Genomic DNA, 25,808 nt, shown 5'->3' with positions numbered 1-25,808 from the left:
TTTGACAAATTTTACTTAGCAAGTAGAGAAAGTTTTTTTTCCATAGAAATAAGGTTTAAATGATCTATGAATCTAATCACCCTCCCATTTGATAATTTAGTACCTAACATGTGAACTTGGTCTTCACTGGTTCCCACGACTCACCTTTTGATATTTGGTTTTTCTTCTTTGTACTTTTTCTACCACATTCCTTTATCCCTATTTACTCTTTCCCCCTTTTCCACACTTCCTTATCCATAGAAACTATCTGTTTTGCAGGACAGACAGAATTACAGCTTCCCGGTTCAGAACGAGCCTGCAAGCCCTTTCAAATCATTGCAGTTTTTTTTTTTTTTTTAAAGATTTATCTATTCTAGAGAGACAGTGTGTGTGCACATGAGAGTGAGGGGGAGGGGCAGAGGGAAGGAATCCTCAAGCAGACTCCCTGCTAAGTGCGGAGGTGACTCGGGGCTCGATCCAGGACCCATGAGATCAGGACCTGAGCTGAAACCAAGAGTCGTTTGCCCAACCGACTGAGCCACCCAGGTGCCCCATTTCAGGCTCTTTTTTAAAAAGAATATGCTGGACAGTTCACAAATGAAACAGTCTTATTTGAAATTTTATTTTATTTCCATCTGTAAGTACTGCTATTTGTTTGAATTGCTCACAGAATCCATTCCATCCAAAAAGGAAATGTCAAGTGCTTCTAGCAGTGTAAGCATCGTCGGCACAGCCTACCCGAAGGTCTTCCGAAAATCTAAATGTTAGGCAAACCACAAACTGGATGTTCTTATTTCTGTGCGCCATGAGATTGTCAAAATCAGTTTGATTTTTTAAAACCCATCAAATATCAATCATGGCAAGGAAGACCATTGAGCTGATTCCTGATAACCAAGTAATGTTATCACTGAACATCTTTATCCTAAATGATTACTGGCATCAGGAAGACCTTGGGGTAGGAGCTCTTCACGAGTGACACAGGCACGGCTTGTCCAGGAGTTAGCAGGTGTCCCCAGAACAGCTGTGTGCTACAGACTTCCTCTACTGCTCCTTCCCTCTTTTCAGTGCTCAGTCCTTACGACTGAGAGGACCACGTTCGAACTCACCGAGGTTTTCACAGCAGACGAGTGGAGGAGGTCTTGTGAGGTACTAATTTTTGAAGTGCAATCTAAATACTAAAAATGAGAATCAGATCTTGAATACTTGAGCCTATTTATATTGCCTTAATTCATTAAAGTTATTTTACATGTCTAGCCTGCCTTCTTTCTCACAGGATAGAGGATAGCTGGGAGGATTAAATGAGATATGTGACAGCCTAGCCCCGTGTCTGTACACCCAGTAAATATTCTTCCCATCCACCGCCCCATCCCCAAATAAAGAGGTTAGTCCTTGAACTTTGAAAGTACTTTGTAAGTAAGAAGAAATTAGTTTTTCTATCAACATCCTTGTCAGTCTGATTCTGACTTGCTATTTGAAGTATACATGAGGTTTCATTTTTGTTCAGTGTTCTTTACTTTTCATTGAGAAAAGTTATTTCTGAGGAACTGAAAGGTAACCACAACAAGAACTTGTTAATTTTTTTTTTTTTTTTTGAGAATGATGATTCAAAGGCAGACTTGTAGAGAAATCACATTTAGGAGAAAGAAGGCAAATGCAGCCTCTGAAGGGAACTGTTCTAATTATTACCTTAAAAAGTAAAGTTATTTAACTACATTCAAGGACATAAGGCAAAGCACTACTTTAAAATCACAATGACTGAACAGTTAGGTGAAAAACATAGCTGAAATAGGAAAGGGGAATGGACTTCAGAATAATCTTAATTGGGACAATGATTCTTCAGTCCTAGATGTTTCTGTTATCTGAATATCTTGAATCACACCATTTCCTTTTTTACCTCCCACAGGGTCTTCACTGAAATCGCAAAGCAGTATTCTCACAGAACTAAATAATAGTTGTCATTTTGTTAGGATTCAAAATTTCAATCCAGTAGCCATCGGGATCTTGGATAAATGCCAGGCCTTTCATTTTACCTGTAAGATGAAATGAATTTCATTATAAAAGAGACTTTTTTAAAATCTAAAATTAATATATATATTTATATATATATTTTAAGATTTTATTTATTTGACAGAGAAAGACACAGCGAGAGAGGGAACACAAGCAGGGGGAATGGGAGAGGGAGAAGCAGGCTTCCTGCGGAGCAGGGAGCCCGATGCGGGGCTCGATCCCAGGACCCTGGGATCATGACCTGAGCCGAAGGCAGACGCTTAACTGAGCCACCCAGGCGCCCCTAAAATTAATATTTTTTATTAATCCAAATGTTAATTTGCATTTTGACAAAGTACATTTTGTTTATAGTTTTTAAATTTTTTATTGTTATGTTAATTACCATACATTACATCATTAGTTTTTGATGTAGTGTTCCATGATTCATTGTTTGTGCATAACACCCAGTGCTCCGTGCAGAACGTGCCCTCTTTAATACCCATCACCAGGCTAACCCATCCTCCCACCCCCCTCCCCTCTAGAACCCTCAGTTTGTTTTTCAGAGTCCATTGTCTCTCATGGTTCGTCTCTATTTTGTTTATAGTTTTAACTTTAGACAATTCTATTGTCAGTGTTGCCCAAATGCATGCTTTTCAGAACGACTAACACGTATCTTCTACATAGCTGGGAACCAGCTCTCCTGAAATAAACTGTGTAACTGGCTGCAGTTATAAGCATCAGATTTTTACTTCACCTTCATGATGAATTTCATGCTACCTGTTGAGTAGTCAAAGAGATTGTCTTATTTTATTTTTTTAAGATTTTATTTATTATTTGAGAGAGAGAGAGTGTGTGTGCAAGCAGGGGGAGGGGCAGAAGGAGAGAGAGAGAATCTCAAGCAGACTCCCATGCTGAGCATGGAGCCTGATGCAGGGCTTGATCCCAGGACTCTGAGATCATGATCTGAGCCAAAACCAAGAGTCAGATGCTTAACTGACTGAGCCACCCAGGCACCCCGAGGCTGTCTTACTTTAAACAGGAGAATAGGGAGGTGTTCGAGCAGGTAGCATGGCATACCCACACAGCCAAAAGACCCAGAGGCTTGGGTCATAACGAACTCTTTAAACACTATTCTAGTCACTCAAGCTGTCAATCAGTCTTTCTCCCAGGAATTCACAACTGGGATTGAGAGGCTAGTAGGTCTAGTAGTAGAGTTGTTTGCTTAAATGGAAAAATGTGACCTCAGCAATCTATTTTGGGACCAAGATTTTAAATTAGTTTGACTCCTATCTCTCTCTGGCTCTTTTCCCCAAGATCAACCCCAGAGGAACATATATAGAAAATGAAAAAAAAAAAAAAAAGTGAGAACTGGGGTGATGAATGGGGAGAGGAAGAAGTGGGGATGGGGTGACTGTTTTAACCTGGTCCGTGTGGAAATGGGTAGTTTGGGCCTGGACCAGAAGGCAGTCCATCATGGCCGTGGGAGAATAAACAGAAGGGGATTTGTTACTTTGGGTCTTGCTCCTCCCAGTGCCTTGGGCATCAGCTCCTGCCCCCACACCAGGGGGGGGGGTTCACACGACTAGTTCCGATGCCCTCAGGAGTAAATGAGGGCAGCACAGAAGTCTTACACCTATGAGGAACTGACAAAAACAGCAGTTTTTGGACTGACTTTTTCTGAAATTGTATAGATAGGTGAGTTATGTATGAATTTCATTTTAGGATACTGGGTGTGATTGAGGTTACAAATGTTCCCATGTTATAGTAAAAAGGGTCTGCTAAGTCTGATATGAGAACGAACCGATCTCCCCAGCCTTCACTTTCCACCTAATCAGGGTTAGGGAATGAGCATCTCAGAAGGAAGTGTCTCCTACGAAGACTCCTTCTCTCTGAGGGACAGAGGGGAAGAAGATGTGACGGAAGAGCTGTTCTGCAGAATGCAAGCTGTTTAACTCTCGTTTTCAGGGGCCTACCTAGGGATCTCTGCCTGGCCCATCTTCCTGAGAGCATGGGGGCTGTTAAAGACTGGGGTCTAGCCTCCCCCCTTTCACACTGCCTGATGCACTGGAATAGTAAGAGTTGCAATGACAACAACTCCTCAGAGATCAAAGTAACAAGAACTTGAGGAACATGACCATAAAACAAACGGATTATGAATTCAAACAGAAGAACAAATATTAAATCAACAGACCAAGAGCTATCAAAACATATAAAAGTGATGAATAGTATGAACTATAACCAATATGAAACAAGAACAAGAAAATATTTAAGGAACTGAGCAAAAACTAGGGATCAAAATTATAATAGCTGAAATTAAGAATACAATAGATGAGAACGCAAAAGATGACTATCAGAACAGATACATTTGAGGAAAAATTAGCTAATTGGTATGCTAGTGTGAGGAAATCTCCTACAAAGAACAAAGAAATAACAAATATAACAAAAGCTTCCAGAACAAAACAGAAGATAACCTGAATCAGCAGATTTTTCAATAGCAACACCAGATAGAAAAATAAGACCATGGAGTTGTATTTTCAAGATCAAAGGAGAATAAACCTAAGATTTTATATTCAACAAAACTGCCATTCATATACAAAGATATGGGTCTGAGGCATACAAAGTCTCAAAAGTTTTGCCTCACAAAAAACCCTCTGAAAACAGTTTTGGTTGAGATACTTAATAGAAGGACAGAAAAACCCAAAAGATGCTGCAAGAGATATACAGAGAAAAGGACTTTGATATATATATATTTAAAAAAAAAAGCCAAGGCCAGGAGGCACCTGGCTGGCTCAGTTAATAGAGCATGCAACTCTTGACTCGGGATTGTAAGTTTGAGCCCCAGGTTGGGTGTAGAGATAACTTAAAAAATAAAATAAAAGCCAAGGCCAAAGAAAAAGAAAAAATTAATCAGTAATATCCCGGTCTGGGAGGGTATCTGGATATCAAATCTCTTAATTGAAAAAAAGAAAAGGATTAAAATGAAATGTGAAATGTTTCAAATAAAAATTGAAATAATATGCTGGCAGAAACAGATCTAAGTAGAATAATTATAATACATATAAATCCAACAAAATCTAGATATATACACTATTTCTAGACATACACCTAAAACATAAGGACATGCAAAGGTTGTAGAAGAATAAAAATCAAAGACCAGCCATTTATTAACTAAGGAGATGTGGTGTCATTATATTAAAATCAGATAACATAGGCTTTAAGGAACTTATTTTGGGGTGGCTAGATACACCCTGAAAACCAGTGGCCAGTGAGAGAATATGGTAAGGTCAAAGGGTGGGGAGAGAGCCTAGGTTTATGATGGCTCTCCAGACTCTGCGTCTAGTCCCTTGTCAAGCCGCCCTACTTGCTGTTTTAGTTCCCTAAGATACTTGGGTATTTTTCCATTCCTCTGTTTTCCTTATGCTGGCTGAAGTGGACTTCTTCAAAGTTACTTGCAACCAGAGGGACTGACTACAACAGTAGCCTCCGTGGTTGCTTCGTAAATGTTATGTAACTGAAGAGAAGCCAGGAGAAAGCAAGCAGCAAACTCACCATCGTCAGGTTTCTTCACAAATTTGACTCCCAGCTCTTCAAATCTTTTACAAGCACCATGTACATCAGGAACAGCGATTCCAATGTGACCTTAGGGGGCCACCCCCAAAACAAGGCAGACAGAAGGGAGAAATAATTACTGCAAGGTATCCAAGGGCCACAACTAGCTTCCAAAACTAGTTTATTTCAAAACATTAAGGCACCTGAAAAGTGACTGAATCAAGTAAGTTCAAAACTTGTATTAAAGAACAAGAATCTAACTGGCTGCATATAATAAGCTAATTAGTAGCTCTGAGTTATAAATTATTTAAAATAAGCCCAATATTGGGCTCACGTATAGTTCAATCTGTTAAGAATAACTACCAAGAAAAAGTAATCATTTACTCATACTTAATAGGTTTGTTGTGGCCTCTGACTGTATAGCAGCCAATTTAAGCCTGCAATCCTGTCATCTCGCTGAGAGGTTCTAGATCAGGACAGAAGTATATGCTAGCAGAAATGGGGGGTTATTATCAACCACAGTTTTTTTTTTTAATTAAAAAGTCTACTGGAAATATAATACTGAGACTGAAAAGTGAAATCATTGTGAGAAAGTAAATGTAGGGATTAGATGGATACTATGAAATTAACTCCTAAATCAAATTTTTCATGGAAAATTAAAACAACTATATTCCTAAGAAGTTGATTATTCTTAGTAAGTATTAATACTTAATACTTAATAAGTATTCTTAATAAGTACCTAATGCACAAATCACACAAATCACACCTAAAACAAATCACACAAATCCACGTATACTACATAGGAACAGGCCAACATACCAAACCCTCGAGGGTCTGAGTTGCCACTGTGGTAACTCTGGGTCTCATCACCTTCTGTGCCCCAATTGCTACAAAAGGAGGGAAAAGAGCATTACAAGTGACCTGTAGAACAGATACTCTACTGCAGTAATCTCTCTGAAATCTTGGCATGTATGTATGCAACTTCATATACTTGGTTTCATCTTTGCTACTATAAATATTAAGGTTTCAGCTATAGAAAAGGCAAATGCATAAAATATGATTTTAATTAGACTTGAGATAAAACCAAGCATCTGGATAACAATAATGATAACAGTAGCAACTGTCATTTATTGTACTTTATAGAGGGCATTTATTTGTTTGAGGATCTCATTAAATCTTCCAAACAGCTCCATGGGCTAAGATTCAAGTCTCCATTTCATGAAGAAGACTGCCACTTAAGGGGGTGACAGAACATGTTCAGGGTCGCAGAGCTATCAGAGCCAACACTCATGTCTAGGTCTGTCTAATTCTAGAGCTGTTCTGAATCAGGGACACACTAAATCACACACCCTGAAATAAATGCTCTTTTGTTAGTTGTTCCAAAGGACACAGAAACAACATAAAGAATAAAAACAACATTCCTAAAATGCTGGAATTAAGACCTTAGTTCTAGTAGTGTCTAAATTCATTAGCTATCGTTTGGCAAGTTATCTTGCCAATTTTGTCTTACTTATATTCTCTATCCAAAAGATAATGATCTCACTTACCCCTAACTACGCACCAGAACAAGACAAAGACCAAAAATCCATCATAAAAGACTCAGGCTGTTACAAATGCAAAGTGATTAGGGAGACCTGGTTTGAATTAAGCTTGTAAGTAAGGAAAAAAGGTTTATAAAAATGTAGACTGTACAGAAAGATAAAAACTGATACTCACTGTGTCAGTTCAAGGGTAGCTTTCCTGGAGAATACCCATGCTACTTTTTCATCTTTATCTTTTGGGATGTCATTTTTTTCCTCATAAGCCAAGAAATAGAGTGAGAATTTCATAGTGGGAAAATCTAATTTTTGGAGTAGCCTGAAATTAAACAACAAGCTGAAATCAATAACAGGAAAGGTTGTTTTATTAAAACACATTCATATTAAAATTCATATTAAAATCAACATGACAATATTCAAGTTCTACTAAGAATATGAGCCTATTTAATAGGAAAAGCAGGGGGAAATCAATGAAAATATCTCATTGAAAAAACCTATTCAACTGTAAATATAAGTGAAATAAAAATGTTTTTACAAAATAAACGTTTATAATTCTTCAAACATAATGAAATTTAGCTGGAATTATGGTACTTGTTTATAAATGGGAAAAGGTATTTTCAGAAGAAAATTCTGTCCATTTTTGGTGAAAAATACAATGCATTACCTTATTGTTCTTTCAGATATATGACATTCAGTTAAATAAAATATCTTATTATGCCAAAACTCCTAGGAAAAGAAAGTGAGGATAGACAGATGAATATCACAGAAGATGTGAATGTCAACAATACAGTGGTTACATATGAAATACTGCAGAAAGGTCACACAGCATTAAGACTGTGAACAGGTGACTAGATATGGAAAGGTCCTGAGGGCAGTTTCAGCAGCATGGGGCAGCAGAAGGTGGACTTCCCCGATGGAGACAAGGGGAGGTGAGCAAGCACGGTTGACCTATATAGACGATGGGTGATAATGGGAAATAGGGCAAGAATTATGCTAGAATAAAGGTTTCAGCTTGTTTGTAGGTTGAGGGAAAAGAGCCAGTGGAAAGGGAGAGACTGAGAAGAGACAAAGAGTGAATGAATTACCAATCCTAAAGTTTTAAAAAAGATAGTTGAAGGGGTGCCTGGGTGGCTCAGTCAAGAGTCCAACTCTTTTTTTTTTTTTAAAAGATTTTATTTATTTATTTGACAGAGAGATAGAGAACACAAGCAGAGAGAGCAGCAGACAGAGGGAGAGGGAGAAGCAGGCTCTCCGCCGAGCAGGGAGCCAGACGTGGGCTCGATCCCAAGACCCCAGGATCATGACCTGAGCCGAAGGTAGCCGCTTAACCAACTGAGCCACCCAGGTGCCCCAAGCGTCCAACTCTTGATTTCGGCTCAGGTCATGATCTCAGGGTCGGGAGATCGAGCCCTGCATGGGGATCCATACTGGACATGGAGCCTGCTTAAGATTCTCTCTCTCCCTCTCCTTCTGCCCCTCCCCCCCAAAAAAAGATGGTTGAAGTCATGGCCTATAAAGTGAATTTAAATTATTTTGCAAGGAGTAGGGTAGAAATGAGGATGGACACAATACGGTTTTATTTAGATTATTGAGGACTAAATGCTCAAAGATGACCTTATTCATAATCAATAAGAGAGAACAGCTGAAGCCTACCTAGCAAATGGAAAGTTTCTAAGCTCTATTTCAAATCTTTTAACTATCACTGCTATGTAAAACACCTTGGCCCACTGAGACAGCACTGACTTACCACAAGTAAGACTTACTCTAACATGTTTATAATAAAGTATCGAACACCTCAAATACTCCAGCCATGAAAGCCTATCTCTGCACCTACTAAAGCAGACTGCACAAGCCTTACACACCAATCTGGTGGGAACTGGAGCAAATGAACCTGTTGTAACGCGCTTTTCTCAGCGAGCATATCTTTCAGTATAATGTCAAATTGCGCCCTGTTTGGGGGCTCTTGAAAAACAAGGTCAACACTGGAGTCGATCAGATCTGGATTCGAATTCCCCCTCTGCCATACATCCATTGTGGCATTTGGGGCCAGTAACTTACTGTCTTTAAACTTTGGTTTCTTCCTTCATCTGTAAAATGGGGAATAAACTATTTCATGAGCTACTGTGGAGACTGAATGAAAAATATGTAAGGTGCCTGGCAAATACTGAATGTTCAATGTATTTGTTTTTTTGGGCTTTTTTTTTTAAAGATTTTATTTATTTATTTGACAGAGAGAGACACAGCCAGAGAGGGAACACAAGCAGGGGGAGTGGGAGAGGGAGAAGCAGGCTTCCCGCTGAGCAGGGAGCCCAATGCAGGGCTCGATCCCAGGACCCTGGGATCATGACCTAAGCTGAAGGCAGACGCCTAATGACTGAGCCACCCAGGCACCCACAATATATTTGTTTTCATTCTGTCTTTTAAATATAAAAAATAAATAAACATTTGCTAAACTGCTTTTTCTGGAAAAAACTATAAGAAATTGTTAACAGCAGTTATCTTTGGGGACAAGGACTGGGAAAGGGAGGTGGCCACTTTTTATTTTGTATTTTTCTGAACTGGTCAGATTTTCTAAACAAACATATACTGTATTACTTGAATTTTTCTCTCAATGTCAGTGGAGGTTATCCAGGCAATCAATTTAAAATTTAATTTTATTCTTTATGTATCTATCTTGTCAGAAACACACAAAACCCCTCATGTTATTCAGGGAAACAAATCAAGAAAAATAAACAAATATGCTTTCAGGATTACAAGATCAGTGGATATCACCTGTTCAGCAAATAAGAATACATCCTATAAAAAATGAGACAGACGGCCAATTTCAGGTAAACTCATTCATTTTCTAAGTAATTTATCTTTATAACTATATCTTTTCCAAAGTAAATAAGAGGACAAAACATTAAAAGGATTTGAACACATTAAGGATTAAACAGCTCTCAGAGAGAAAGGAGTGAGAGAACACCCCAGTACTCAGCCAGCGAGCCTAGTCCCAGACGCCGGGCCGAGAGGACTTCTGTGATTTTTGAAGAAAAGTTTAATCCATTTTTTAAATGGATCCGGAAACATTCCCTATATTTGCAAAGCTATGCATTTAACCATTACAGGCGCCAATAAATAGTTTACTTACGTCATTCCAAGAACTCTAGTATAAAAATCCAATGACTTCTTAGGATCCTTAATTCGTAGCATGGTCTGCTGCAACAGAAAATCCTAAGGAGAAACAGTGCGTAAACAGATGTGATGTCTGGCACTTGTTAGCAACATTAATTGTGCTTTCTATTGCAAAATATGGTCAGCCTTTGTAACACAGTGTTTCAGAAGAAAGCAACTTTGTCCCCTCAGCCTTACCTGGTCTCCACACCTACCACTTACACTGCCTACAGCTCTCTGCCCAAGGATATTTCCTGGTCACAAGAACAGGCCCCTGTGCGGGGCAGGCCCAAAGTGCCAGGGAGTTCACACCCTCCAAATGACCCTCAACCTTAACAGTGGATAAAAAACCTGGCTCCCCTGGCCCTTAGTGGGACAATTCTACAGCGTGTTCCACACAGTCTCTCAGAGACTTCCCTGCAGGATTAAAGCCCAGTTGCTCTCAGGGGTAATCCACTTCTACATACATGCTCCGTTCCCCACTCCACAGAACTTTCTCTGACTACCTCCCAAATAAACTACTTACAACCAAATCCTTATATCCAGTCCGCTTTTGGATGACCCAAAATGAGATAGTGATGTTACAAATAAAGAATACAATTACTGTAAAATGTGTTAAATGAATGCATAAATGCCTTTCCAGAACTATTTATTGGTAACCATAGCAAGAAGTTACTCACAAGATCCTAGACTCTAAATAACTAAAAGGGTAAAAAGTTACTGTCTCTAAAACCATTGTGAAACTGTCGAATTCACAAATCAGGAAACAAAAGGCTTGACTTCACTGAGAAAAAGGTAGACTATTTTAATTCATGTAGTTAAGATTCTTAATGGCATTAGTAATAATACTTTGCTTTCATTTGGTATAGTAACCATGAAGTATTACTATCTATAGGTATTAATGGCCCCATTTTATAGATGAGAAACACACCCAAGGTGATTAAATTAATTGTCCCAGCCTTCTTATTCTAAGTTCAGGTCTCTTTCTACCATAGATGCCTTCCAAACCATGAGTCCATTAACTACACTGTGCTTCCTAACAGGTTTTTTTCCTGTTATACCCACAGTTTGACAAAACAGGCCTGAAAATTCTGAACTCTCCCTTTGCAGACACATCTCTCCCCTATAACTCATATAAAATACAAATGTATTTTTACTCATTCAGCATCATTAGGAAGTGTTTTCTATTTTGCTAATTTTTTTTAAAGATTTTATTTATTTATCAGAGAGAGAGAGAAAAAGCACAAGCAGGGGGAGCAGCAGGAAGAGGGAGAAGCAGGTTCCCCGCTCAGCAAGGAGCCCGATGCGGGACTCGATCCCAGGACCCTGGGATCATGAGGACCCTGGGATCATGACCTGAGCAGAAGGCAGACGCTTAACCAACTGCGCCACCCAGCCATCCCTATTTTGTTAAATTTTTAAGCGACCAAAGTGAACTCTTATTTTAAGCATTAAAATCTTCATTTAAAATAAAACTAGCCTAAGAACTACTTTATCTTAATAAGTAGATCTTAATGAATATAATAATTTGATTCTTCATTCACAGCTTATCATCACATATAAGGCAGTTGGCTCGGAAATTACATGTTTCTAGAATGCTTGGATTGCTTTCCTCTGGCAGGTGCTGCACTCCTAAAGGTCTCAGTTTCAACAAGCAGCTGAAAAAGGGAAAAGCAGCTCCTGACATCCAGGTAGTGGCCTGGAGCTCACAATGAGGCCTTGGGTTTCCCCACTGGACAAAATCGGAAAAAAACCTACAAAGTCACTCTATGACTGCAACGAAGGGAGATCAAAATGCAGCAAAAAAACAATTCCACTTCATATTCTTGTTTAGCGCAGATTAAAACAAGGCACTGTTTGAACTTTGGTCAGGTAGGTGGGATCTATAAACACAGGTTTTCCAAATGATTAAAACTATCTGAAAAATATTAGTTACTGTTGCATACACAAAACCTCAGCTAGGTACCTATCTGCTTTAAAAACATGCGGAATTTACTTATTTTGATGACTCGAGGACATTTCTATAAACATGAATTGTCGTCTTACAATGTAATATAGGAGCTCCTATATTATTTACATTTACTACTACTTGTCCCTATATTGAGATGGTCCCTGGAACTCCTGTTTTTATTTTACTCTTTTAATGAGTTTTTTTGTCCCCTCACTCACCATTAAGCTATTAGGTGTCAATTCTATCAGCATAAAACTGTCCTTTTTTGGACACAAGAAAGCTAATTTCCCTAAGTTCTTTGACTCTACACTTCTCACCACCTCTGCTAGCACCCTGATCCCAGCTACTCCACCTCCCACCCAGCCTGGTTGGTACTCCTCTCTCACCTTGTCCCTTATAATCTATTATTGGGGAAATCTTTTAAAGTTAATTTAGATCACTCTTCTACTCAAAAACCCTGGAAGGCTCCCCATTTCACTCAGAGTCAAAGCTAAAGTCCCTACAATGGTTGGCCCCCGTTGCCTCGCTCACCCGTCCTCTCGCCTACTCACTCAGCTCCACTGCAGTCTTCAGCAACTCACTGAGGGCCTCTGCTAGAAGACTCTTTGCCCAGAGCCACTTTTTTTTTTTTTAATCTTTATTTAGAAGTAGGCTCCACACCCAATGTGAGGCTTGAACTCAGGACCCTGAGATCAAGAGTTGCAGGCTCTACGGACTGAGCCAGCCAGGCGCCCCTCCCCAGAGCCACTTCTAATCTTTTTAACTCTGCTCAAATGTCATCTTCCCAATGAGGCCTTCACTGACCACCATAACTCTCCACTTACCCCTTTTTTTCATTTTCTTTTTCCATAGTACTTGTCACCTTTCAATATGCTATTTACTATATTTATCTTTTATTATTTTTCTTTCCCCATTAGGATATAAACTCCATAAGGACAGGGGTGTTTGTTTTGTTTACTGAGGCACCTCAGACAGAATCTGGCAGAGTAGATACCCAATAAATATTTGTTGAATGAGTAAATGAACTTTCACTATGATTTTTCTTTCCAATCAAGCAGCATCCAACATTACCGGAAAAAAAAAAAAAAATTACACTTACATAATAACTGCACGCCAGACACTGCTCCAAATGATTTACAGAAATCAACTCGTACATTCTTCACAACAACCCTATGAGATATGTATTATCACCACCCCCATTTTACTGCTGAGAGAGTGTCAGAGAAAAAGCAGTTTGGTTCCAAAGTCCGTGCTTTCAACTACCTTGGCTAAACTGCCTCTAACAACAAAGAAATAGATAAATAATGACACAGGCATAATAGAATATTTTGAATACATTTAAAATGCTGCTTTAGAGGTATATTAAATGGCATGGGGCATTCACATGGTATATTAAGTTTAAAAAGATACATATATGTATGGTTTATTTAATATACTATTCAGATTAATTACATCTTAAAAGTAATGCTAAGACTTTAATTTTATTATCTACAATAACATAGCTACGTACTAAAACTAACTACATACATATAAATGAGTATTAAAATGAACCTTTAAAAGTCTATACATAGTGGGGCACCTGGGTGGCTCAGTCTGTTAAGCATCTGACTTCGGCTCAGGTCATGATCCCAGGGTTCTGGAATCGAGCCCCGCATCGGGCTCCCTGCTCAGTGGGGAGCCTGCTTCTCCCTCCCCCTCTGCCGCTCCCCCTGCTTGTGCTGTCTCTCTGTCAAATAAATAAATAAAATCTTAAAATGAAAAAGAAAGAAAAATGGAAAAATACAGCACTGTTCCAACTGAGAAGACTCAATATAATAAACAGATTATTTCCAAGTAAATGTATAGATGAAATACACACTCTAGGGGCGCCTGGGTGGCTCAGTCGGTTAAGCGTCTGCCTTCAGCTCAGCTCATGTCAAGCCCCATGTCGGGCTCCCTGCTCAGCGGGGAGTCTGCTTCTCCCTCTGCTGCTCCCCCTGCTTGTGCTCGCTCGCTCTCTCTCTGTCAAATAGATAAAATCTTTAAAAAAAAATACACACTCTACTCCCATTTTTAACCTTAAAATAAGTCTATACATGGCAAAAAAAATTAAAGGTATATTCAATATTAGTGGATTTATTCAGAAAAAACAGGCTTATAAATCCTTTGCTACAAAAATGTTATTTGGATATAAAAAACAAGCAGGGCTTGCTTTTTATAAAATGCTCAAGTTATTCTATGCTAATAGTTTGCTTTTTATCACCAACATATTCTGTCAACTCTCTTACTTCTGGTAAACACCTGAGTGATCCTTCCTCAAAAACCCCTAAAAATGACTATTTATTGCTATGGATCTAAAATATTGTTTAAAATAAATATATCTTGTGTTTAAAAAAGTAGGACTTACATTCATGTCCTATCTCATCAGACAATTCTTAACTTTGTCTTTCCCTTATCATGCTTTAAATTTGGACAATTAAAGCTGTCTTTTATGCCTAAAACTATCTTTGGGTTTTCTGGAATGGCTACTAGGTAACAAAGATTTGCTCCTTTCCTCTATAAAAAGAGTAATATAAATAATCAGGCTTTAGGAGAGCATTGTCCAAATTTAATTAGCTCAAAACTACTTTGAAAAAACTTTAACAGTACAATCAAGGATGTTTCTAGTGCACATCCTACGTGTCTGCAATATCATCCTGACAAAATTATAAAGGTGGGACAGGGATGTGAACCAAAGGGTCAAGGTCCCTTTGAGCACCTCTAAATGGATTTTTTGGTGTTAAGATGTGAGACTTGGGTAAAATTTTTTTTTTTTTTTAAACCTATGGATGTTCTGTTGCTCCAGCACAATTTGTTGAAAAGCCTATCCTTTCTCCATTGAACTGCGTTACATCTTTGCTGAAAATCTGTAGGGTATATTAGTGTGGGTCTATTTCTGGGTTCTCTATTCTGTTCCACTAATCTGTGTCTTCTCTGCCAATACCACAAAGTAGTGATTACTGTAGCTATATAGTAAGTCTTAAAATCAGATAGACTGATTCCTTCCACTTCATTCTTTTCAAAATTTCATTATTCTAGCTTATGTGCCTTTCACAGAAGTTTCAGAATAATTTTACCTACTGAAAAAAAAGTTCATGTTAAACATGTATATCAATTTGTGGAGGACTGACATTTTCACTATGCTGAGTCTTCTAATGATGAACACAATATGTCTCTATTATTTAAATCTTCATCAGTACTGTGTAATTTTCAGCATATAAGTCCTATATATGGTGGATTTATACCTAAGAAATTTTGTTGAGCAATTTTATTTTTAATCTTGGTGCTCATGTGTTTTCTGCTAGTATAGAGAAATAGAATTGATTTTCATATGTTTATCTTCTGTCCTGTGACATCAATGAAAGCACTTATTAGTCCTAGAAGAGTTTTCTGTAGATTCCTTAGGATTTCCTACGTACAATCATGTCCTCTGCAAATAGGGACAGTTTTATTTCTTCCTTCCGATCTGTATGACTGTTACTTCCTTTTCTTACCTTACTGCACTGGCTAGAACTTCTAGCACTATATTCAGTAAGAATGGTGAGAACAAACATCCTTATCATGTTACCCCAAATTAGGGCAAAAGCACCATCATTAAGTAAAATGTAAATTTTTTATAGATGATCTTTATCAAGTTGAATAGTTCCCCTCCATTCCTATTTTTTTTTCTGGAAAAAAAAATTTAAACATGGATGGTGCTGAATATTGTCAAATGCCTTTTTTGCATCAATTAACATGATCATGGGATTTTTCTTCTTTAGCCTCTAATATAATGGATTACTTTGATTGATTTTTGGATACTGAACCAGCTTTGCATACCTGGAATAAACCCTACTTAGTTATAATTTTTTTTATATATTGCTAGATTATATGTGCTAATATTTTGTCAAGGATTTTTACCTCTATATTCGTGAGGGATATTAGTAATTTTCTTTTTTTGTGCTGTCTTTATCTGGTTTTTGGTATTGGAGTAATACTAGCTTTATAAAATGAATCAGGTAGAGAACAAACTTAGGGTTGATGGAGGGAGGTGGGTGGGGGGGTAGGCTAAATGGGTGATGGTTATTAAGGACAGCACTTGTTATGATGAGCACTGGGTGTTATATGCAAGTGATGAATAACTAAATCCTACTCCTAAAAACAATATTACACGTACGTTACCTAGAATTTAAATTAAAATTTGAAAAAAAAAGTAAAAAAATAAAAAAATAAAATGAATCAGGAAGTGTTCCCTCCTCTTCAACTTTTAAAGGGATTGTATATAATTGATGTTAATTTTTCTTTAATTTTTGGAAGAATTCTCCAGTGAAATCATCTGGGCCTCGAGATATCTTTTTTGGAAAGTTCTTAATTATGAATTCAATTTCCTCATGTTATAGAGCTATCACATTATTTATTTCATATGGGTAAAAGTTATGGTGGTTTGTGTTTTTTCAAGGAATAGGTCCACTTCATGTAAATTGTCAAATTTACATGTACAGAGTTCTTTTTAATATTCCCTTATTATCCTTCTGATGTCTGCACTCTGTAGTGGTAGCCCCTATTTCATTCCTAATATTGTAACTTGTGTCTTCTATTTTGTCAGTGTTGCTACAATTTTATCAGTTCTATTGTTTTTTTTTTCTCAAAGAACCAGCTTTGTTTCACTGATTTTCTCTATTTTGTTTTTAATCTCAACGATTTCTGCTTTTTATTATTTCCTTCCTTCTGCTTCCTTTGGTTATTTTGCTCTTCTTCTAGGTTCTTGAGGAGGGAACTCGAATTATTGATTTGAGACTTCTTTTTTCTAATGTATGCATTTAGTAATATAAATTTCCCTCTTAGAACTGTCTTAACTGAGATTCCTTTCTCATTTTCATTCAATCTATTTTTTTTTTTAAATTTCCCTTGAGACCTCCTCTTGATCCACGAATTATTTAGAAGAGTGTTATTTAGTTTCCAAGTGTTTGGAGATTTTCCTGTTACGTTTCTGCGGATTTCTCATTTGATTCTATTGTGGTCGAAAAATGCACTCTGTATTATTTCAATAATATTAAATCTGTTGAAGTTGATTTAGGGGCCCGTGACACATGGTCTGTCTTGGTATACATTCTATGGGCACTTGAAAACAAAAATGTATTCTGTTATTGGGTGGAGTGTTCTTCAAAGGTGGATCAGATCTTGTTCACTGATGGTGTTGCAGAATTTGTCTATATCCTTGCTAATTTTCTGTCTAGTACTATCAATTGTTGAGAGAGGAGTATAGAAATCTCCAACTACAAGTGTGAATTTTTCTATTTCTCCTTTCCATTAAATCAGTTTGTTTTTTTTTAAAGATTTTATTTATTTATTTGACAGATAGAGAGCACAGATAGTCAGAGTGGCAGGCAGAGGGAGAGGGAGAAGCAGGCTCTCCACTGAGCAGTGAGCCTGATGCGGGGCTTGATCCCAGGGCCCTGGGATCATGACCTGAGCTGAAGGCAGACACTTAACCGACTGAGCCACTCAGGCGCCCCTGAATCAGTTTTTGCTTCATATTTTTTTGCACCTGTTTTTTAGTGCACACACATTTAGGATTGCTATGTCTTCTTGGTCAACTGATCCTTTTATCATTCATTATATAAATATACTTCTACCTATGACAATTTTCTTTGCTCTGGAGGCTACTTTATTTGGTATGAATATAGCCATTCTTGCTTTCTTTTGATTAATGTTTCCATAATAATCTTATTCCATCCTTTTAACTTGCCTCTATTATTATATTTGAAGTGAGTTTCATGCAGACAGCATATATTTGAGGCATGTTTTCATTTTCTTTTATTTCAGTTATATTGAGATATAATTCACATATAGCACGGATAAGTTTAAAGTATACAGCCTAATGACTTGATTCATGTATGTTGTGAAATGATTACCACAATGTTTAGTTAATTATCTAGTACATAGATAAGTTGGGGCATGTTTTTAAATCTACCCTGCTAATCTCTAATTGGTGTATTTATACCTAATGTAATTATTGCAATACTAGGGCTTAAGTTGGCTATTTTATTTACTTTTGTTTTGTTTTCTGTCAACTTTTTCTTTGCCTTCCTGTGGGTTACTGGAACTTTTTTTATAATTTCATTTTGACTTATCTGTAGTGTTTCTTCATGTACTCTTTGTATAGCTTTCTTTAGGTGTTCTCTAGGTTGCTCTAGGTGTTCAATTATATATGTCATCACAGTCACTTGGTGTCATCGTTTTATCAATTTGAGTGAAGTACAGAAACCTCTTTACTCTCTCCCATTTATAATTGTCTTAAAATATTTCCGCTGCTGGGCTGGGGTAGAATTTCAGGTTCCCCATGTTTCTCCATTAATACAGCAAGTGGGGAAAGCTGGTTATTGTCTGTTGAGATGAAAGTCGTGGCCTCCTATTCAACCTTCTCTGATCCCACCCTGGCAGGGGGAGGGTGGACCCCTCATTGCAACCTGTTCAGCGAAGACTAGGTTCCCCACCCAGCCTTTGCTGGCATAGGAAGGGATGAAGCCACAGTTTTTTCTGTGGTGTTTGGTTGTAGTAGAGCTGTTATTGTCTAAAAGTTTCCTGCCTTATCAGGAAATACTGCCTATTTCCAGGTCCTGTGAATGGAGAGCAGGTTTTCATTGGGTTTGGTTTGATTTTGTCTGCACCCATTGACATTTCTGTAGCTCCGAGTTTGGGCTAAATGAGGCAAAAACAAAACTCAGGAAGCTCGCCACCATGTTGCTGCTAGGGTCTCAAGGCCCCTAGCTAGTCTGCTTCTTCCCTCCACCTTTCAGTTGTCTTCCTACGTTTATTTTATATAAAATGTCCAGAGTATTTAGCTGTACCTAGCAGGAGGAATAGGGAAAAGTATGTGTACTCCATGTTCCCAGAAAAAGTCTCCAAATGGATTTTATACAATTTCCCCAACAATGGGGTATGTTTGGTCACCATATGTCTCTTTCTAATGATGCAGACACTCATTTCTCCAGAACTGTTGCCAAGGAGCTCTGTAAGATATTCCATCTTACTCAAAATCAAGATCAGGATCTCCATGGCCTCTATCACATTCAGTCCTCAGACAAGAGAAGTCTCAAACCTGCATTAGCTAAATTTTCAGGAATGTTAAGATTTCTTTGGCCTAAAGTGTGTGTTTTGGCCTTAATAACAGTGAGGCCAAATCCCTTTGGAGCCCATCTACTCTCTTTCCCAGTGAATTTTCAAAAGTGTTCCATCACCCCCAGCAGAGAGTCTTCAACTCAACATTCAGACTCACAGGACAACCACAGGCTGAAAGGGTTTCAATCAGAAAAAGTCTGCCACCAGAGCAGGGCTAGGTGTCCCTCTTCAGCAGGTGTACTTAAAGAAGTCCGTACAGCTCGGGTACAGGGAGAAGATCTGCACTGGGTAAGAGCAGGAATCACCCTAGTGTAGAAGCCCTGTGTACCAAAGAACCAGTAACTCTAGGAGCAATCCCACAGCACAGCTTCCAGAATCTCCACAAGGGGCAGTTGTAAGAGCCACTACATTCAAGGAAGCCCAAAGCCATGACTTCCTATTAGGTATTGATAATTCTCCCTCTCCAGATGCAATTTACCAATCAAGTTATTTTTAACTTAAGCAATATTGCTAAGCAACAAATACTACTTTTGTTTCTTGGGAAACAGCTAGAGTTAACCAAATGTCACATTCTCATCAAAGGGTTCAGGGCTTAACTCTTCACCCCTAGGTATCATATCTCCTATAAGACAAAAATGGATCAAGTTTTCTTTTTTCCTGACTTTTTAAAGTCACAATTGCCTTCAGTGAAAGACCCTTTTGGAAATACAAGCACATCTGAGGGGAACAAAATTGTTTTCTATGTAACAGCTGGAGTGCACGGTTGATGTAGAAGATGGTTTGATATATTTTTTTCTTCACTATCTTCCTCCTTCCAGTGTTATTTGCCTGACTCAACCTATGTCAGAATGTGATAAATTGTTCCTGAAAATAATTCAGCCACTCCCTTTACATTTATTCTATCTTATCTAAATTGGTTTCACGTGGTTCTTTCCTTCCCACTCTATAACTCAACAGCCAAAGACGTACTTCAAGTACATTCACCCTACAGATAAAGGCGGCAGAAATAGGAGACACAAAGGAAATTTTTTTAAATTAAAAATTACCTGTGATATTAGGAAACACACCTGACAGACTACTCGTACAACAGATAATAGAAACAGGAAAATCCTAGAAGCCCTCAGGATCACGAGGCCTTTAAAATCTCATGCAAAGGGAAAGAAAACACACAAGTGTGAGAGAAATAATTCTTCAGAGGCAATATGGTTCAAATGCTGGCTCTACCATTACCTTGAGTAAATCATTACTTTTCTTGAACCTTAGTTTTCACATCTTTAGAATGGGGATAATTATAGTTCTCAGCTCGTAGGGTTGAGTTGGAAAGTATACGGGATAATGCATGAAAGTGCTTAGCATAGTGTCTCTAGAGTCCCTTGTCAGGCCAAGTCAGACACCTGGAGTCTTCCTAGATTTCTCCCTCCCCACTTCTCTGTAATCCAGTCCAAGTGTCCTATCAACCTGACTGCTTAAATCCCTCTGGAATCTTGCTCCTTGTCTTTCTAATGAGCACTACCTTGCTCATGTCCTCACTACTCCCTCCCTGGATGCCTGTCCTTGCCTCCCTGGTCTCTGCTTCTTGCACGCTTACCCAGATGCAAGCCACCGACCTTCCCATAAAGTACCAGAGTGATCTTTCTATAGTGAAAATTTCTGGATTAAAAAAAAAAAATCATTCCTTTAGAGGTGCTTGGTACTTCAATAGGTTAAGCATCCGACTCTTGGTTTTGGCTCAGGTCATGATCTCAGGGTTGTGAGATCAAGCCCTGCATCGCGCTCCATGCTCAGGGAGTCTGCTTGGGATTCTCTCCCCCTCCCTGCCCCTCTGCCCCTCCCCCACCTTGCACACACTCTCTCAAATAAATAAATAAAATAAAAATCATTCCTTCAGTGGTGCTTCACAGCTTTTAAAAGAAAGTCCCAAAAGCAAGCACATATGGTTATTGCATACTTCTCTAACTTCATCATTTGTTAGCACTCCCCTAAACTGGTCATTTTGAATGTTTCTGGTATACCTTTATCAGTTAAAAAAGAGAGCATGCACCCCCTATAAATATGTTATTTATTTTAATTATATACATGTACAAATATACTAATAATATATATATTATAAAATATATTTACCAAATAGAAATTTTACAGGGTGAGAAAAACAAACATAATGGGGTGAGGGGTGCTCATATTCTCTTTGAGCATCCTGATGATTGTCTTGCATACCTTCCCCTCAACTCCCACTGCCTACAACTTCAGTCTCATATTATCTGTCAATTCCTGCATCAGTTCTCTGATGTCATATGCTTTTTATACTTACTAGGATTCTCTCTGCCTAGAACAGTCATTCATCCATCTGGCCATTCTCCTTCCTTCCTCCTTTCCATTCTCTCTTCCACCTACCCCTACACCCAATTCTACCTAGCTACTTCCTTTGTATTTGGTAAAACTCAGCTTAAGTGTCACCAACACTCAAAGTTTTCCCTGACCCTATCACCTACCACTCAGATGGGACAGGATTCCAAATTATTACATGAAAGGACACTGACAGAGACTGTGAAAAAAAATTAATTTCAGGATATTATCACTTGGGACAGTAAGTATTTGGCCTCATGAAGACAGATGGCCAATAATACTACCCAGGATTTCGTGTGGCTGTACAATCCTTGGCCTGTCCTTCATGACAAAGATGCAGATGATCAACAGGCAAGTTGACTTTCTACCACCACTACCCTCTCCTCTCCAAACCAGGCCTTATTTCATCTTCTGGAAGAACCTTTCAGGTGTCCTCATCACCTCCACACCTGGATCCCTCCAATCTACTCTACAAAATGCTTTGAAACCCTGAATGATTCCCTATTACTTATTTAAATCCAGCTTCCTTAGATGTGACATTCAAAGCTCTCTCCATGAGAGTGAGGCTCCAACCTTGCATTCTAGCCTTTTCCACCACAGCTCCACTGCTTAGATAACCTGAACTTCAACCAAAAACATGTAACTCACCTCTCCAGAACATGCCTGCACTGCATCTTTCTGCCATCTCACAACATTTTTGCTCAGATCTTTCCTCCACCTAGAATGCCCCCTCCCACGTAACTCTGTCTCCTAGATGATTTTGGAACCCCATCCATCTTTCAAGACCTAGGCCCACCCCCACCTTCTGGTTGAAGTACTCCCTGATCCCCAGAGTTGAACTGCATCACTTTTCATAGTTTAGAGAAAAATAATACACTTTATCCTCCTTGCAGCTCTCTTTATATTGCTTTTACAAACTCAGCCCCAGTGCCCTGCTAAGATCACTACAGCCAACAATGATCTGGGGATTCAAGTGTAGGTCTTCACATGTCAAATACCCCATGTATATACCATACCACAGATGCTACCTTCCAAAATTTCTACCTCTTATGCTCCCAGAGTGCTCCATAATTTCAACAGCACATTAATCCCAGCTCTGTCTTATGTTAGGGTTGGTCCTTTTGGTGAAGAGACCTCATCTTGTTCATCCCAGTAACCCCCAAATGTACCATGCTCTGTATATATAGCAGGTGATCAGCCATGAGGCTGAATTTAATTCACTTAAGTCTTTTTACTCTCCTTCATGTCAAGTTCCAAAATTGCTGAAGTCAGCACTCCAGAAGCAGAATAAGGGTAGAGGTTGAGAGTGTGGGCGCCTCTCTGGACAAGTTATTCAATACTTGTACGCTGGAGTCTCCTTATTTGTAAACTAGAGATGATAATTATGCCTTCTTCATAGGGTTCTCGTGAGGATTAAATTAAGTCATGTACTTCAAACAACAACCCAGGGCCTGGCACATGGAGGAATACCAGCTGCTACTGCATGTCTATTTTATGTCCCCCACATGGGATTGCAGGGCCAAAACTTACTGATTTCATGAAGTAATTACTCCACATAACCAAGAGAAATTTCAATGATGTGTAGTGTAAATTAAGAATGCCAGAATATGTACTTAACAAATTTTATAAAGATACCTCTGAAATCTTTTTAAACAGCCCAGTACATAAAATCCCCAGTTATCTAGGAAATTAATTTATACTGAATGACTCAGTTTATATTATGTGAAATAACTAGGTATTTATACCACATAATAATAATACTATTAGAGGGTATACAAGTGAAATGAGTGTAGGAGGAAATATATTTCGTTCTTTATTTCTTCCCCCTTAACTTCGCAGTGACTACTGTTTTTCCTAAGCTAAGCACTAGGTGCTAGTCAAAGGCTTTAGCAACCAGAGGTGTCTGACTCTTCACCCTGAAGGCAAAGAGCAAGCAGGGGGCAAACTCACTGACACATATTCAATCTTCAGGGAATTTAGAAATTCCCCAATCTAATGAAAAAAATACAAAGACGTTTACTGACACTGACAGTACACTGGAATAAACCCCCCAAGCGGCTGCTGTGTCAAATCCTGCCAGCGTGGAGGCACCACACCTGAATGAGTTACACTGACTCACTGCAGACATGTTAAGTGAGCTGGAAGGATGCAACAGGGCGTTCCTCTTACTGGGTCTCAGGGGGCAATGAGAGGGTCGTTCCAAGATTCCCTTTGGATCTAAGCTTCACGATTACTGTCAGCTCTCCTGGGGGCCACCAAGCACAGGGAGGGCAGAAGTGTGGCCGTGAGCAACCACAGAAAAAGCAAAAGCGAACTTTGGGGCGCAGTTAAACTCGGAGAGATCCGATTAGTTTGAAGGAGTTAAGCCGGCAGCCAGAGTAGGCTAGGAGGGGCCGGCATGGATAAAGACCTTCTACCCTGGACTGGGAGTTCTGAAGCTGCTCTCACCCGCCATAGCTATTGACCCCGGCAACACGCACACCACAGACAAGGGATCTGATTCGGGGTTGGCCGTGGCTTCCAGTTACCGTCCCAAAATAAACAAGTTAATGCAAGCAAGGTCCCAGTCTGGGGAAATGGATCCTCTCACGATCCCCTACTGGACACCACTAGCCCTTCACCCGGCCCACGCTGGTCCGCCCCAAGCGGCCGGAGCTGCAGCGGCGGCCGGATGGGGTTCGAACCCAGCCCCAGCCGGGCCTGGCTGAGCCCGGGGATGTGCTTCCCCCAGGGGCCCCAGCTGCGCCCTGCGGGGCCGCTACTCAGAAGCAGGTTCTGCACCCACCTTAGTGCTGGGATCCGGGTCGGAGCAGCAACCGAGGGCAGCGTCGTCCGTGAGGCCGCTGGACGCGGGCTGTGGTTCTGCCATGGCCGTACTGCTGTTTCACAGACGACGGTACCGAGAACACCACAACCACCCACACTCCGCCCGGCCCGGGTGCTGCCTTTAACTCGCGACGCCGCGAGGGCGCCGCGGGGAGGGCGGCCGCTGATTTCGAGCCAATCGCTGCGCGGAGAGCAAGTTGGCTCTCTGCTGATTGGGTCCCAATGAGTCAGCGCCTCCGGCCGCAGGACTCTGTGCCCCAAGACTACAACTCCCAAGGTGCCTTGCACTTGGGGGGGGCGGTGGAGACAAAAAATCTTGCCGACTGGAAAGTGTGATTTCTCTGTATTGCTTGATGACCTAATTTTGTTTCTGTTTAACTATTAAAGTTCAGGAAGCACCCATACCTCTCTGCTGCAACTTGGTAGGAAATTGGAACCTGATGGAAAGAGGATTGGGAGCTATCCTTTTGAAAGTATAAGGATCCAAAAGTATTTTCTCAGTTTAAGCGGTACAGGATATTTAAAACAACTCTGACTTAGTCAAAAATCCAGGTGCCAGTTTTGGTTCCACTATTTATTCGCTATTGAAGCATGGAGTAATTACTGACCCTTCTCTGAGCTTCCTTGCAGGATTTTGGTGAAGTTCAAATGAGATTTAAGTCACGGTTTCACTACTTATGTTTTACATTAATTTTGCTAAGGCACATATTTTAATTGTGTTCCTTGGAACACTTAGTTATCACTGTTCTTTGATGACTGACACGTAGTACATGCTCCATACATATTTCCTATTGTTAGAAGACGAAATGATCATAATAGGTGTAAATATAATTTAGAAAAGGGCTTTATGTTAATAAATTAATGAGGAATGAGATTTGACAAAGAGTTTTTAAGTGAATGGCAGGGTCTGTGTAAATTAGCAAGAAGACAGATGCATGTCACGAATTTTGGTTGCAAGAAGTTGGGCGAAATGGGAGTTTATCTGGCTCACCTAATCAAACTGAAGCAGGACAGGGATGCGTCTGGTACCAAGTATCTGGCACCAAACATCTAGCACCAGGCACCTGGCCACCACCAAGATGTCTCCATCTCTCATCTCAGTGTCTTTCTTCATCTTAACTTCATTTTGTCAGACATATTTATTTCACCAGTCTAGAAACTTGGAGATCTCAGCCTCTCAGCCTCTTACCTGAGAGAGAGGGACCACTTCCCTGAATCCCAGTTTGATAAAATCCAAGGAGGTGCTGGGATTGGCCTAGACTAGGACCTGTACTTATTCTTGTGCTCAGGGCACTGTGATTGGCAGCCAGGGTTAGAAACACCTGGTTGAAGCGGGAGAAGCAGCAGCTCCCCAAAAGAAGACG

The 25,808-nt window shown here is 39.5% G+C and overlaps 2 protein-coding genes across 3 annotated transcripts in view; one reads left to right on the top strand and one right to left on the bottom strand.

Annotated features, from left to right (window-relative positions):
• Positions 1-25,808, top strand: part of DNAH8 (dynein axonemal heavy chain 8) — a 431,463-nt gene that overhangs the window by 17,685 nt on the left and 387,970 nt on the right. The window lies entirely within an intron of this gene.
• GLO1 (glyoxalase I) lies at positions 588-24,598 on the bottom strand. 2 transcript variants are annotated; one of them, XM_078055379.1, is made up of 7 exons: positions 24,404-24,598; positions 10,183-10,265; positions 7,231-7,371; positions 6,334-6,401; positions 5,515-5,604; positions 1,874-2,009; positions 588-1,154 (listed from the first exon to the last, which is right to left on the bottom strand). In XM_078055379.1, exons 1-6 carry the CDS (start codon positions 24,485-24,487, stop codon positions 1,921-1,923), a joined length of 555 nt encoding a protein of 184 aa, XP_077911505.1. In that variant the 5' UTR covers positions 24,488-24,598; the 3' UTR covers positions 588-1,154; positions 1,874-1,920. The 2 variants fall into 2 exon arrangements, with proteins under 2 accessions (XP_077911505.1, XP_035950175.1); XM_036094282.2 differs by having other exon boundaries at positions 588-2,009.

The sequence above is a fragment of the Halichoerus grypus genome, chromosome 9, assembly GCF_964656455.1.
Source record: "Halichoerus grypus chromosome 9, mHalGry1.hap1.1, whole genome shotgun sequence".
Lineage (NCBI taxonomy): Eukaryota > Metazoa > Chordata > Mammalia > Carnivora > Phocidae > Halichoerus > Halichoerus grypus.
Note: the sequence above shows the minus strand (reverse complement) of the source record. Positions and strands in the feature narration are given on the sequence as shown.